Source organism: Culex quinquefasciatus, chromosome 1, assembly GCF_015732765.1.
Source record: "Culex quinquefasciatus strain JHB chromosome 1, VPISU_Cqui_1.0_pri_paternal, whole genome shotgun sequence".
In the NCBI taxonomy this organism is placed as follows: Eukaryota; Metazoa; Arthropoda; class Insecta; order Diptera; family Culicidae; genus Culex; species Culex quinquefasciatus.
In genome coordinates, this window is record NC_051861.1 from 43,168,182 (window position 1) to 43,184,437 (window position 16,256).

At 40.2% G+C, this 16,256-nt stretch overlaps 1 protein-coding gene across 2 annotated transcripts in view; it reads right to left on the reverse strand.

Annotated features, from left to right (window-relative positions):
• Positions 1–1,727: 1,727 nt before the first annotated feature.
• The window catches only part of LOC6049278 (5-hydroxytryptamine receptor 1), a 123,566-nt gene continuing 109,037 nt past the window's right edge, over positions 1,728–16,256 (reverse strand). For both annotated transcript variants that reach the window (XM_038257514.1, XM_038257508.1), the window contains one exon: positions 1,728–7,428. In XM_038257514.1, the coding sequence (XP_038113442.1) occupies positions 5,400–6,839 (1,440 nt within the window). In that variant the 5' untranslated portion in view covers positions 6,840–7,428 and the 3' untranslated portion in view covers positions 1,728–5,399. The remainder of the gene's footprint in view (positions 7,429–16,256) is intronic.

The window sequence follows — 16,256 nt, forward strand, 5'->3', positions numbered from 1 at the left end:
TGGTACGTAAAAATTCGAAAATCTGTTTTCTTAAAGAATTACAGAATGGTTTTGTGTCTTCTTCAAAGTTTTAGGTATTGATGAGAACTATTTAGAAAAAAATAGTACACGAAAAAAAATAAGCGATGTTTTTTTTTTCTTGGTTTGAAAAAAAATTCAGCAATTCCATTTGAAAAGAGCCTAAACCGAAAAAAAAGTTCTCCGATCGGGCTCAAAATTTTTCTGGGGGTTCCTTGGCCAAAATAATTAGACCCGTATTTTTTTTGTTTGGGCATTAGGGTGACCTACATCGTGCTAGGGTGGTTCGAAAAATGGCAATTTTCGTCATTTTTCGCAAAAACCCTTTTTTCTCAAAATCATATCTCCGCGCCATTTCATCCGATTTTAGCAAAAGAAAGGTGATGAGTTTGGCTATTTGGGAAAAATAGTAAGAAGTTCCAAAAATCTAGCTTAACATTGCTAAACTATTGAAAAAGTCGTATGAAAACTTAAAATGGCGTTTTGACCGTGTCTGGACCAAAGAGCCTATGTCTGAAAATATTGTTATCGGATTCCTCGGAAAATTTCACATAACATATCAAAAAATTGGCGATGTCGAACCGTACGTTTCCAAGATATGATTTTTTGAAAATAAAAACTGAGTTTTTCGTCGCGCCACGCGCATAAACAGGGAAATGACGAAATCGGCAAAAAACAACTTTTTTCACTAAAACTGCGATAACTTAAAAATTTCAGCGATGACCTATACATGTCTGGGTACCAAAAGTTGCGTCTTTCAATTACGAAAATTTTGATTCCCAGACATGTATAGATCATCGCTGAAATTTTTAAGTTATCGCAATTTTAGTGAAAAAAGACGATTTTCTTCCGATTTTGTCGTTTTCCTGTTTTTGCGCGCGGCGCGTCAAAAAACGCAGTTTTTATTTTCAAAAAATCATATCTCGGAAACGTACGGTTGGACATCGCCAATTTTTTGACATACGACGTGAAATTTTCCGAGGAATCCGATAAAAATATTTTCAGACATAGGCTCTTTGGTCCCGAAACCTTCAAAACAGCATTTTAAGTTTTCATACTACCTTTTCAAATGTTAAACAAGATTTTTGAAACTTCTTACTATTTTTCCCAAATAGTCCAACTAATCACCTTTCTTTTGCGTCTAAGACAGCTAAAATCGGATGAAATGGCGCGGAGATATGACTTTTTGAAAAAAGTGGTTTTTGCGAAATCCGACGAAAATTGCCATTTTTCGAACCACCCTAGCAAAATGTAGGTCACCATAATGGCCAAACAAAAAAATATGGGTCTAATTATTTCGGCCAAGGATCCCCCAGAAAAAAATTGAGCTCGATCGGAGAACTTTTTTTTCGAATCATGCTGTTTTCGTGGGGAATTGCTGTATTTAGAGTTAAACATTAAAGAACTTTAGGTCCTTTAACAGTCTCAGCCTCTGTAACCTGCCACAAAACCAAGCAAATTCAAACAGTTGATGTAAACCCAAATGCAAGAAAAGTTCCCCATGCAAAACCCCCATGTGGCCATGTCCGTGTGGTTTTCCGTACAACCCGCAGCGTTGATTGATTCCTACCTGGCAGGAGGGATGATGCAGGACTGGCGCCTGGGATGAGAACTTCAACCAATTTGTTCCGGTTTGCACCTCTGGACCACATTCCACGCCACTTGCCAGGGCAGTCATCATCAGAGCAGTAATACACTCAACCTCAGAGTATGGTTTTTACTTTGATCTACATGTTTTCATGTGTATTTAATTCAGTTTCTGTTGCAGGTATTTTTTTGCTGCCAGTTTTACATTTTTTCAACACTTGCACTTCGCCACTCTCCGTTTATCGTGGGTGGTAAATATACACATCGGTGATTTTTGCTTGTTTTTTTGTTTCGTAAAATAATCCAACAAACACAACGCAGTCAATCGTGCATGAATTTTAACTTTATTTTATCAGCTGCTCAACGTACCGGATAAAGCAGTGGCGATTCCCAGAAGCTTGTTCATTAAATTTGCATTCGCTGGAAATTCCAGTTCAGACAATTAAATCCAACCTCTGTCAGACAATAAATTCGTAACGTCGTTCTTAAAATATTTTTCGATCCTTAATCCAACCAACAGAAATAAGTACAATGCGCGCTGAAAATATCCGTCATTTAATTTAAATTTGTCTATTTGTTTTGGTACTGTGCTATCGTAGAGAAAATACTTAACGGCTTCTAAACTGTAAATAGACAATACTCAACCATTTCTTCATTATATAGGTTTCTTTATACATTCTTGTAGTAAGTTGCACCGATCGTTTCCCTTCGCGAAAAGATTTTCGACTTTTAAGGTTAAAGATAAATAAATAGTGTACATGTCGTTTATCTCGTCTTTTCTCAATAAGTGTATAGATAGTAAAATAAATTGCACGATTTCTGACTTTTTTTGCTTTGTTATAAAAACCTTGGTTGCTTAACTCTCTCTGTCTAACTTTGATTCTGTTTAGTTTCACTTTTGTGTTGCATTTTTGTGTGCACCAATGATGGCAATGATATCGAGTTCGGGGAAAAGGGTTTCCCACGTAACGTTCTCCGTTCTAAACCTGTTCCACTTTCTGGATGATGGCTTTTTTTTTGCTAATTCTTCGCTTAGGTCGACACACACGTCTCGCTGTGATATTTTGTACATAAAATATATTGACATTTAATTCAGTTTGCGCCATTTTCTTTGATTCGTTTTTGTTTTCTTGTATGCTCTCTTTGGGATGCTTTGCATTCTTTGTTTGGTTGGGGGTTACTTAAAGTGTTAATATTTTGCTAAGGTTTCACTACTGCTTTGCTTACTTTTTCATATACTGACTGACTCTATAGAAGTGTGTTTTGTTTTGCTTAGATTGTTCGTGTTTTTCGAGTTTGGTTGTGTGTTTGCTTGTTTGCGTTCAAATTTGTGTTTTTTTTTTCAATTCTGACAATTTTTCTACCAGCTGGGTTGTGTGTATTGGTTAATCCTTCCTTTGAGTCTCGAGAAAATTCTACTAACGAGTATAGCTATTTATTCATCTACAGTAGTTTTGTTTGCTTCAACGAGATGATTGTATCATGTATTTCGTATTTTTATCATTAGGCCAGGAAAGGTTTGTGGAGATGCTTCTATGTGGAAAATTAGGTTAAAAGCTGAACAACATTTTAAGCTTTTTTAAATATGTCTTTTAAAAAGCATTAATTTCTCGACAGATTTTTTTTGAATCAAGGCTTACCAAACTAGCTTTGCTTAAAATTTCAAAAGTAACCCGAGCGAACGCAAACCATTTAAATTTCGGTCGAAGTTTGACAGATCTTTCAATGCCATACACTGTTGACCAGTACTGTAATATAATTAATCCAAACGTTTTCAACTTCTAAATTTTTGCGATTGTCATACTTGAAGTGGTTATCCCAGGCTAATTTAAAATTGATCATTATTTCCTATTTGAAACAGAAATAGATGTTGATAGTTTCAAGATTTCAATAACTACAATTTTTGTTTGTTTGGAAAATTCACATCTAAAGTATGTACAAATTATTTTGTAAACTCTTAAAAATATCTATCAATTCGAAAAAGTAAATAGAATATTGAGATTTTATTCAAAACTCATCAGAAAAAGATATTTTAATGATGTAAATAGTTATGGTACAAGCATGACTAGAATGACAAAGTACATTGTTTATGTAATAAATATACAAAAAAATGTCTGAAATGTCTGTGAAATCATTACTGAACGTTATATTGACAAGAAGTCGCTTGTGTACTTTCTTGTAACACATTTTATCTTTTGAATGCGGAAATTGTCGAACAATGGTGTTGGAACATCAACAAACTGGGTTTGATGGTTGAGTGCTTTTAGCGAGCATTCGAATTAGCGGACATTCGAAGTAGCGAAATTCGAATTCACGAATCCGCTCTGTAGTAAGTACAAAAAAAAGTGTGCGGTAAAAAATGGTCGGAATTTTTTTTCCTGGTGGCACGCCAGCTTTTTAAAAGCCGTCAAAAGTAACCAAACTTGTTTTATTTAATTTTTCAATAGGTTGTTTAAATATCACAATCACGTTTAAGGAATTAAGACTGAATTCTCAACTTTCCCTTCATTTGTATTTTTCATTTAGCAAAAACAAAATCTGCAAACTATTAAAGCCACTACGAATTACTCTAATTTAAATTTATATCAAATGTCTGAAGAATCGTGTAGAAATAACCACATTCTTCGCAATTTATAAACAAAAACGTTGCAAAAACGTTACTTGAACCACATCAGTGATTGATGCCTTCATCCTAAAATCAATTGATAATGCTTTCTGTTTGTATTCAATTGCGCCTGCATACATGCAAACAAAGCTTATTCTAACGAGGCCAATTCCATAATGCTTAGTGCTGCCATCTATTGGACTTTCGAATAATCATCTCAAAATGCACTGTGGTGAAAAATCCGGCCTACGGCTTCAGCTAGATTTTGTTTAGCTTTTTTTCATTCTTTTTGTATTCGTTATCTTTTAACACAAGTGCTGACAACTTTTGATAGCGTTGCAGATCGTCAATCTTTTAATGTCTCGTTTAAGGAGCTTGTAATTAACACTTAAGTGTATTACTTTGATATGAATGTCAATCTTTTGGACACGTTGGAAAGGTCTTTCAAATACCTTTCTAAACAATCTTGCAGACTTCTCATTTTAAAAGCAAAACTTTTGAAAATAGCGACATAAGTATCTAGTGCAATTATATTGATCAACATCCCACCACACACACACATTCATTTGATTTTGAGTCGATGTGTATACGTGATGCTGGGTCTAGGAGGTCAAATCAAGAAGTTTATTGACAACTTCTAGTTTAGTCAGTTAGTACTTTTGGATTATCGAAAACATTTTTTGGAAGTTTTAATTTGATGCAATTTTAGAATGGAAATGTGCTTAACAATTAAACAAACTGTTTTCAAATTTACCAAAACGCACCCCACAGAAGTACGCCACCACAAACCCCCGCGTCACCTATTTTTTAAACACTAATCAGGTGAGAAATTATTAATTTAATAACTTTCACCGCGCCTTAAACCAACAACTCACATTACACACTAAAAATGAGCCTTTTTCTCAGTCACATTCGCCACTGCCGCTGCTACTGCTGGTCAGTGCTTGTTTGAACTAGGTATATAGTTTAGTTTAGTTTAGTTTATACTAGGTCCTAAGCTGTTCTACAACGTTTAACGCTATATTAGTGATTCCATCCTTGCTTCTGTGAGTTCAGAACTAGAGAAGGGTAGTGTTGTTGTTGTTGTTGATGGTGGTGGTGGTGGTTGGTGGTGCAATTCACGTGGTCGTGCACTGATTGTATTGTTGTGCTGGTGGTGGTGGGGTTGGGGGCGGCCGTTGCGGTTATTTCAGAGGAAGCTCTCTCGGGCCGTGTGCTGGCCCTCGTTGTCCAGGACGAAGCGCTGCGAGCCGGGTTCACCGTACTGGCTGTGGTAGAAGTCCTCCCGCATCAGGATGTTCAGGTTGGAGCAGCGGAAGTACAGGATCTCCTGGAAGGGCTTCCGGAAGTCACGATTCAGGGTGGCGTAGATGATGGGGTTCAGGAGGGAGTTGGCGTAGCCTAGCCAAAGGAAAAAGGACGATAGTGTTGGGTAGTCGTCGTCCATGAGGGGTCGGACGAGCGCCAGGATGAAGAAGGGCAGCCAGCAGATGGTGAACGCGGACATGATGATGCCGAGAGTGGTGGAGGCTTTGCGTTCCTTGGCCAGTTGGAAGCGAAGCTTTTTCTGGTGGGGCGATCCCGACGAGTTGACGACCGGTTCGGGGGGTTTGAGCATCGCCTGGTTCTTGTCTACTGCGAGGGAGTTTTCCAGTCTTGTTTGGGCCCGTTTTTCGTCCTTGACTATTCGCCGGGCGGCTCGGAATATCTGATAGTATACAAAAAGCATCACCGCCAGGGGGATGTAGAAGGACCCCAGGGTGGCGTAAATTTGATAACCTACGTCTTCGCAGACCGCACAAAATGGCCGCTGATCGTCCCCTTCGCCGATTGTGTGCTTGTTGCCAAGGATGAGCAGGGGTGGTAACGAGATGCAGGCGGCTGCCAGCCAAACCAACGCTACGCACAGCATCATCCGCCGGGGAGTGCGTTTGACGCCGTACTCCAGCGGTTTCGTAATCGCCCAATACCGGTCGACCGAGATTGCACACAAGTTCAGGATCGAGGCCGTGCACGACAGCACGTCGAACGAAACCCAAATATCACAGAAAACTCGCCCAAAATTCCACTCACCGAGCACCTCGTACATGAGCGCCGGAGGCATCACCAGACAGGCCACGCACAGGTCAGACACCGCCAGGGACACCAGTAGGTAGTTGCATGGTCGGCGCAACTTCCGCACCAAGCAAACGGCCACGCACACCAGAATGTTGCCCACAATCGTTCCGAATATCACAGCTAGCAGCACGATACAGATGATCACCTTCCGGATCGTGTCAATCTCCGGCTCATGCTCGAGCACCTTTCCGGCGAGGGTCGACCCGATGATCGATCCGGCAGTGGTAGTCGTACTGGTGGCCGCCGCCGCTACCACACTGAGTGCGTCTGAAGATGAGTCGCTGCCACCACCAACACCAACACCACCACCACCGACGACCCCCAGCGTCTGGTTCAGCGTCAACAGGGCGAACGGTGCCGCCGCGGCCGTACTCTCGTGCAAACCCTCACCAATGCCGATCGCGACCGCCGACACGTACAACTTGGGAATGTCGCGTTGCTGCTGCGTCTGCTGAAGATTACTTCCAACGGTGAGTTCATTGACGAGTCGCGTCAGTTCAAGCACGTCCATATAAGGACCAGCGCACGGGCTCTCAACGCCGTCGTACCGTGCAATTACTGTTCGGGTGACCTGCCACTAGCTTCTACAAAACTACTACCAACTGTTCGTTCACCTTTAATCTTCATCGTCTTTGATCTACGCCGTCCCACAACCACACCCAACGACCCCAGAACACCGCGTACCCCTCGTCATCTTCACACTAGCCACCCTTTTATGCAAAAGTTTTCCAAACTTAATTACACTTCACTGCCGATGGCGGGGGATGGGTGATTGATCAAACCTCCGGCAGCAGGACTTTTATTACACCCGCCGCAGCACCCTTTCCGGAACACTCCGCACCTCCGCAACCACGACGAGGCAGGTCCCATCCGTCGGTCGGGATCGGTTTTATAATAATTGATTACAACCCGGGGGAGACTAAAGCATATCCAAGCCGCAGGTGACAACCCAAGGCTCTCTTATGTGATAGCAAAACCGATCTCCACTTTTTTAGCGCGAGAGGTGGTTCTGGGGGAGCGCGCGGAAGCTTTAAGCTGTCACGGCCGAAATGAGATGGGTTGGCAGCGGGCTGGCGCTAGATTGATTACTGCCGTCAGGCCTAGAAGCATAAAAAAAGAGAAAAAAATACAAAAAGGGTGATTAAATTGAATGTTACAAGACTTTTGTTTAGTTCAAACAAGAGCAGGTGAATTCATTATTCGTTAATGCTCTGAAAGGCATCATTCCCGATCGGCCATTTGGAGGTCACGTTTGTTTAAGAAAAAATAAAATCAAATCTTGATTCAGAGTGTTTCAATAAATAAAAGGTTTTCTTTGTGTTAATTGTAGAAGCAAATAACATATAGTGATAGTATACGGAGAAAAAAGAGTTCCCAAAATCGTGACCAAGCGTTCATGAAAATGGGAACCTCGAACAAAGTGTTCAAATCCCATGGTACGATTTTGAAAAACGTACCATGAAATTTGAACACTTTGTTCGTGGTTCCCATTTTCATGAACGCTGGTTCACGATGTTGGGAACTCTTTTTTCTACGTGTATTTTCATTTAAATTTACTATTTCTGGACCCGGAATTCAGAACCCAAAAGTGACCCAAAAGTGGAAGATATCATCTACCGCCTAAAAAGATTACATTGAATAAACAGCCCGGGCAGACGGTAATAACAAAATTAATAATATTTCAATAACAAATCCTGTTAAAATAACAAAAAGTGTTATTAATTTATCCTGAACTTTAACTTCAATAAGAAAAAATAATAACAGTTTCTGATAAAATAACAAGATTTGGTATTGAAGTGATCAAAATCAAACCATCCACATTAACGACCCCCGGGTCTTTTGTGGTCTCTATTGCAAGTTTCTGCTCGAACCTAGGAGTCCGAAGGCTTGAATGGGGAGAGCACCCAAACCTCTTTCTACTCCAAGGAACCTTCCACCCCAGTGTTTGAACTGACGACCTTTGGATTGTGAGTCCAACCGCCGCCAGTTGTTCCACAGGAGTAGGCTTGGTTTGGTGTGTTGTTTGTACTTATGGCAAGGAGACGACTCCTACACCTGGAATGACTTAACGGCCTAACAACCAAGGCCGGGACCGACATTTTACTTCCTCATCCGATGGAAGGAAGAATCATCCGCTTACAAAGCGGACAGCGTAACCATTCGGCCACGCACTGCCACGACTGCCACACTGGTATTGAAGTGATATTATATTGAAAATGTTTAATAACACGCTAATAACAGGTTATGTTATACCACAGACAAACAGACGCGACTCTCCATACAAATAATTTTTGAAATTCATCGTCCTTCATCAAACCACCAAATCACGGCGACGCCAGCGCTGCCTGGTGAGCTTATGCCGAAGCGCAGCCCAAACATACCAATACAAACCCATTACTGTCATGTGTCATGTCAGTGTGTGCGTGAGACAATCAAGCCTTAACGATTGTAATCATCAACAGCTGATTTAAATAATGTTGTTGTTGCTTATCGTCAGTACTCGATGAAATAAAAATAAAAATTAACTCCCAAAAACATCCGCGTTTCGTTTCGAAACATCCGCGGGAAACGTGTTCACGGCGAACAACTGTGGATGAAGATTGAGTGGCGCTCACGATCGACGCAACATCACCAAAAGGACGACCAGCAGCAGCAATCTGAGCAGCAATCCATGAAGGATAAGCAGGTTGCTTCAAGGTTGCTCCGAAGGAGATGACTTCACCACAGAATCTGGCTTCCTCCGCAGTAGCGGACGCCTCATCAGCAGCCTCGGCAGCGGCAGGCCTACCGGGTTAATAGTGGGGTAAAGGGTATGTCCTCGCTAGTCAGCCGCTCATCTGACCCTGGTCGAAACTGCCCCAATCTTGTCCCGCAAAGCCTGGAATATGGATCACCGTTAGATTTCCTGAATTCTATCATATTTTGTTTTGTTTTCATTTGCTGCCACGTGCTCACGCTCAACTTTACAACAACAAAAACACATTACACACACTGAGGAAAGACGGGCGAGCTGTCACGACAGCAGCGCCATCAGCGCCGGGTGAGTGGATGCCGAAGCTAAATTGCATTTGAAATAACCGTTTTGGCCTAAGGGTTATTCACTTCGAGTATATCGCATACTGTGTACGGCAGCATACCATACGCGCGTACCATACGCGCATAATACTGGCATGGTATGGTCAACTTTTGGATACAATTTATATCGGTGTAGAGCATGAGCATGAGCATGAGCATGAGAGACCACCCATGGTTGTCCTTCTCCGTTGCTGAACAGGACCGTAATATCCTATCAGCACTAGCAATCATACGCTTCAACGATCTAGTGATGTTTCCCTTATCAACAGCATGCATGAATGCGCTGAAAAGATAAAACATCAAGATCATCAAAACTAGAGCTGCTGTAGATAAGAAACAGTCATTGGCCACCAACGGCGCCCGCCATGTCAGTTTGTAGATCTCGAGGGAACGGGACGGGAATGTTAGTTAGCACAGGCTGCTACCAAGGGTGGGTTCTATACGATATCCACACCCCCGCGTGTGCCGGAAAACTACTTCTACTTGGGATTTTGTTAGTAGGGAAGGGTAATGGTCAGGATTCATCATAGAAGATGATGATGTGACCCAAATAATCGATAAGTTTTGTTTAATGGGTTGATGTATTATTCCCAAGGCTAGCAATCGGATGCTGCTGTTGAGACTATTCCCGTTTATTTGTGATTTATTTACGTTTAGATGGATTATCTTAGACAGCCGGCTGTGGAAAGATAAAACCACAAAGAATGTATTTAACAGGTAAAATATTAAACCCTACGTAAAGTGTTTAATTCGCGTGGATCATAGACGATTTCAACTTTTGAATAACTATAAGATTAGCGACCGATAACTGATGAGTTACGAAGCTACAAGAAGGGCTTAACAACCGCGTAGGAGAAATACTCGTTATCGTGCTCTCCGAGCTATAATACTGGGAATTATTTTTCATGCGTTTTACGGAAAACGTCTCTTCAAATTTTAAATTTATACCTCGCAAGCGTATAGCGAACCTACAAAACACATACTGTCAAATCGTAGAAATAATACACGGAAAAACGATTATATCGTTTATCAAACACGGCGACGAACGCGCAACACAAAATTGACCCGACGCGGTGCTAATCGAACTAATCTATCGGACTAAATTTCATTAAAATAAAATCGATCTCACGACCATCGAGAAACGCTACCCGTTTGTTCTTATATCAGCAGTAAGCTTGCCCTGAAAACAAATATATCATTAGTAATTTACATACTCTTTCAATCATTCATTCACTCAGCCAATCACACAAAAAACTAATTAATTTAAATTACTGTTTTAGAGACTTGAAATGTTCAGTGGAAAGTTTTGCTTAAAGTTACGTTACAGCAAAGAAAAAAAATACTCAAACACACATACATACACCCGCACACGCTCAACCTTCATTAATCCCTTCCTCATTACGTTATCTAATCAGATAGAAAAACACCAAAGTTGTATTGTTAATCCGATTCCGGCCAACCGTGGACCTTCCTGAAATAATTGGAACCGTCAAAATCCACCAAAGCATCTACCACATTGATCACACAAAAAAACTGTGGTAGAAAAATATCCACCGCGACCTACCGCGATCAATTTTTGACAACCAACGAATTACTTCAAGAAAACCCACCGCGGCCAACCAAAATCAAATCAACAATACAACTCAAATCAAAACGGGCTCACCAAAGTTGCTGCCAAACTGTAGACTCTCGCATCACTCTCAGCAACACTCTCTCCTGGCCATCATCAACGCCTCGCACAGATCACGATGATGACATCGAGCGTTCTCGCTCTCATCATCAGGAGCGTGACCGACAACACGGCACGCATACGAACAAAGCTCAATGCCAGCCGTCCGAATCATCGTGCTTCCCGTCTCGCTCCAATACACAACTCCGCGCTGCACAACCACGAAAGAGACGCAAAGCTGTCGCAAGGCCTATTTCTTTTCCGTTCTGTAACCTTATCCTACCAATACACTAACACATGGCATCCACGGCCCTGCTTATAAAAGCTTCCATCTAGGAATCACTCGAAAATGTAAATTTATTTCCTCAAAAAACACACTAATTCCGCGGAAATTTTCCACAACTTCACCATTCCCGCACTACAATCATTCACACGCACTGAATGGGACATTTTTGACGGCGCCAATTAAAATATTGCACCGAAAAAATCTAATCTAAAACTCGCGAACAAAACTAACCGACCGAACTCTTTGGATACAATTTATATCGGTGTACAGTATGTAAAAAAAGTATTTACACCCCTTGGGCACTATGCACATTTTGTGATGAAACATGTAAACAATTTAATGTTGACATAAACCTAGTACTACGTTTTGTTCAGAAACTCATGCCGAAAATTTTGCTGCAAAAAGCTCATGAAAAGATGTTTTCTATAAAAAGTTATATAACAAATACTATTACAAAAATAAAAATGGTGCAAAAAAAGTTTGTACACCTTTCGAAAAATTAACATAAATAAAGTTATTTGTTGACAAATCACCATAAATCCTGTCTCCCAACTCCAAATAGGCATTCTTGACTGATTAAAAAAATAATTTGGATTGATTATAAAGTTTACTAATTACTTAGTATAAAAGTTTATATAACTCTGGAAATTCTATATAAAACTTATCTAAACTTTATTTTGCAAACTTTCAATTTAACTAAATGTCAATATATTACCATAGAATTGCTAAATAAACATTTTGGAGTGGGTATAACACCATTTTGGGGTCTTTGTATCGCTAGAATAGATTTTTCGTTGGAATTTCGTACCAACCCGGAATTACGTCGTCGAAAAATCCGCCGGCATCCGAACCGGTCCACAATTCACAAATTAACCTATGTGGCATCGGAAAGGGCATAAAATTTCCGATCTTTTGATACCCATACATCTAGGTTTTCTATAAAACCCACGTTTTTAAATACCTGGGCAAAAAGTAAGTTTGATCCACGAGAACAAAAATTACGAAATTCCATACATTTTTGGCAGATTGCTCAAACGAAACCATAACAACGTTTTTGCCTAGGTATTTAAAAACGTGGGTTTTATAGAAAACCTAGATGTCTGGGTATCAAAAGATCGGAAATTTTATGCCCTTTCCGATGCCACATAGGTTGACTTGTTAATTGTGGACCGGTTCGAATGCCGGCGGATTTTCCGACGACGTAATTCCGGGTTGGTACGAAATTCCAACGAAAAATCTATTCTAGCGATACAAAGACCCCCAAAACGGTGTTATACCCACTCCAGAATGTGTATTTAGCAATTCTATGGTAATATATTGACATTTAGTTAAATTGAAAGTTTGCAAAATTAAGTTTAGATAAGTTTTATTTAGAATTTCCAGAGTTATATAAACATTTATACTAAGTAATTAGTAAACTTTATATTCAATCCAAATTATATTTTTAATCAGTCAAGGATGCCTATTTGGAGTTGGGAGACTGGATTTATGGTGATTTGTCAACAAATAACTTTATTTATGTTAATTTTTCGAAAGGTGTACAAACTTTTTTTGCACCTTTTTTATTTTTGTAATAGTATTTGTTATATAACTTTTTATAGAAAACATATTTTCATGAGCTTTTTGCAGCAAAATGTTCGGCATGAGTTTCTGAACAAAACGTAGTACTAGGTTTATGTCAACATTAAATTGTTTACATGTTTCATCACAAAATGTGCATAGTGCCCAAGGGGTGTAAATACTTTTTTTACATACTGTAGTTGTCAAAATCGGTCAAAATAATAAACAATAAACATTTGGAAATTTCGAGTTCTGGAAAAGAATCTGTTGCTTGATCTTTTGGCAATTCATCTACATTTGGGGACGGAATCGAGCTGATAGATTGTTTGAATTTCAGCGGCCAGATGATTAAAATTTTGTTAATTCAAGTGAATAAGTAGAAGGAATCCTGATGCGGACGCAAAGATCCGGGAAAAAACGATTTGATCAACATAAAGTCCAAGGTATCGCAGCTGGTATAAAAAGCCACATCGTACTACGAGTCGATTCCTCTGAGAATTTACAGCTGGGCGAGAATTCTAGGGATTCTGCCTTCGTTTTTCTGTGTCAACGGTTGTTTCGAGGGCGATGCTGTTTGAATTCCTTTCGGACGAGATTTTATTTTCCGATGTGTTAATTTTTGAGCGCTTCAAAGTGTTCGTCATGTTTGGCAAGGATCGCCGCAGTCTGATCCAGCTTGACGACCTTCCTTTTCTGCTTGTTCGATTCGCTCCATCAAGTACTTTCATCTCGTGTTATGCCAATTTACAGTAGTTGTGCTTTTCTTTTCCTTCCTCTAAATTTAAAACCCTCCCCCGCCACGGATGCCGAAGCGTGGCACCACCTTCCTGTGTGTGACCCCTTCGCCGGTGCCCACCGGCTTCGGCAAGGTGTTCAAGCAGGGATCTCCCAGCGTCCTCTACTACCATCCGAGCAAAATAAATCCTGGTTTGCCCCAGGATCCCGGAAGAAACACCCCCCCCCCCTTGTTCAGCGCTTGAAAGGTTCGTTGATCTTCATCAACTGTTGCTTGAACCGCCTCGTCCCGACAATGTCCTAAAGGTACTCCAACAACCCGCAATCGCTCTCCGCGATTGTCTTTGGTTTTATCACCAAAATCGACTCAACCTCGCCCTGCAGAATCTGAAACCGCCAACTGCATCTAACCTTCAGCAAAAACAGCACCAAAGTTTGACGTTGACGAATGTCAAAAGATTCCACACTGAAATAAATCTTCATAGATAATGGTCAATACTGAGTCGCGTATCATACGCACGATATCTAGTACGATACTCGCTACATACACACTCCATACAAACCTCAGTATCAGAAGTGATCTGCCCTTAGGTTTTGGCTCGGATATTGAAGGACGATGGTTCCGAACTCGAGTGTCCCGTCTGTTTGTCTGTGCTTATACATTTCAAAAACTCTCCTAATAACAAGATTTGTTATTTGGTTGGTATTCTGACTTAGAAATAAAATTACCATAAATCGCACAAATGGAAAAGTGTTTAAGTGTCCATAACACAATCTGTTATTATTTATTCTTTTGTTAAATATATTTAGATCTTTGAAATAATTTTGACCAAGATTTTGACCATTTTCGTCGGGGTCATTATTTTGGCCATGAATGGGGTCCTTAAGCTAAAATTATTCTTTAAAGTTGAAATTTTGAAAGTTGATTTTTTTTAATTCTTTGATATACCCCCTAAGGGGCTTTTCTAATATTGGCTAGAACTATGGGATAATGTTGACCATTTTTGTCGGGGTCATTGTTTTGGCCATGAAATGGGGTCCTTTAGCTAAAATTATTCTAAAAAGTTGAAATTTTGAAAGTTGATTTTTTAATTATTTGATATACACTCTAAGAGACTATGATAATATTGGCTAGAACTATGGGATAATATTGACCATTTTCAAAAAAAAATCAAATTATTCGCTCTACAGCATTGCCTTGGCGTTCTCGATTGCGAGATTCCTACTCGAAACTAGGTGTCCGAAGGCTTGATTGTTGAGGCAATTGCAAATCTCTGTTTACGCCATAGCTTCCATCCACCCCGGGATTCGAACTGACGACCTTTGGATTGTTAGTCCAACTGCCTACCAGCGACTCCACCGAGACAGGACCCAGGGAGACGATTCCTACAACTGGTCTAAGCTAACGACCTAACCATTAAGGTTAGTCCGGGGCCAACATTTACTTCTCGTCTAACGGAAGGCGTGATCAGACAAATCTCGTCTCAAAATTTGCCACCGGGACCTTCTGGGATCGAACCCAGGCCGACTGTGTGAGAGGCAACCACGCTTACCCATACACCACGGTCCCGGTCGGGGTCATTATTTTAGCCATGAAATGGGGTCCTTAAGCTAAAATTATTCTTAAAATTTGAAATTTTGAAAGTTGATTTATATTAATTATTTGATATACCCCCTAAGAGACTTTGCTAATAGAGCTATCTACGTGCGCATGGATTGCGTGTACGTACACGATGGATTTTTAGGTTAAAATTTGTGGTCGCCAGCAAAAACAAATGGTAAGCTAGTGTGCGTGAGATCGGGCTTAGATAACTCTATATTGGCTAGAACTATGGGATAATATTGACCATTTTCGTCGGGGTCATTTATTTGACCATGAAATGGGGTCCTTAAGCTTACATTAATCTGATAAAATTAACTTTTGAAAGCGTTTTTTTTTAATTTGTGTTGTATTCCCGAATGGAATTGATTTATTTATTGAGAATTTGTGAAATGTGAATAAAAAAAAACTGTTATTATTTTCACAGAGCGAGGAAGTGGGAGCTGACGTTGAAGTTCGAGCTGGAGTGAGACCTCGGAGACGGCATCGTATTCAGCTAATTTTCAGCAACTTTCACTTGGAGTCGGAATCTGAATCTGAAGTCGGCGTTGACGTCATATCCTGCATCAAGAGTCGGAGTTGTTTTCAAGTAACCCGACTCTGCAGCCCTGACTAGTACAGAAGAGTGATGGCAACTGCAATAATTTTTTTTGTTATGGAGACATACAAGTTCAATAACAATTTTTGTTATTATGCTGCTCCACTGCTCAAAATAACAAATCCTGGGGGGGGGGGGTTACAGATTCTCAAAAAAGTGTCCACGTGGTTTATGAATGGTCCCCTCAATGTATTTTTAAATTTTCTTCTGAAAATCAGAATGAAACTAATGTGCATTTGTATAACCCACTAATGAAACAATCTCAATAGCATAGCAGTTGAATCCCCTAGTTATTCTTACCCCATCCAGAAATCTCAATGTAAAACCTATATGTATATTTAGTTTGAAAAATCATTTTCCGCAAAAAAATATTAAAGGAATTTTAAATTCCATTCTTCTTTTCAG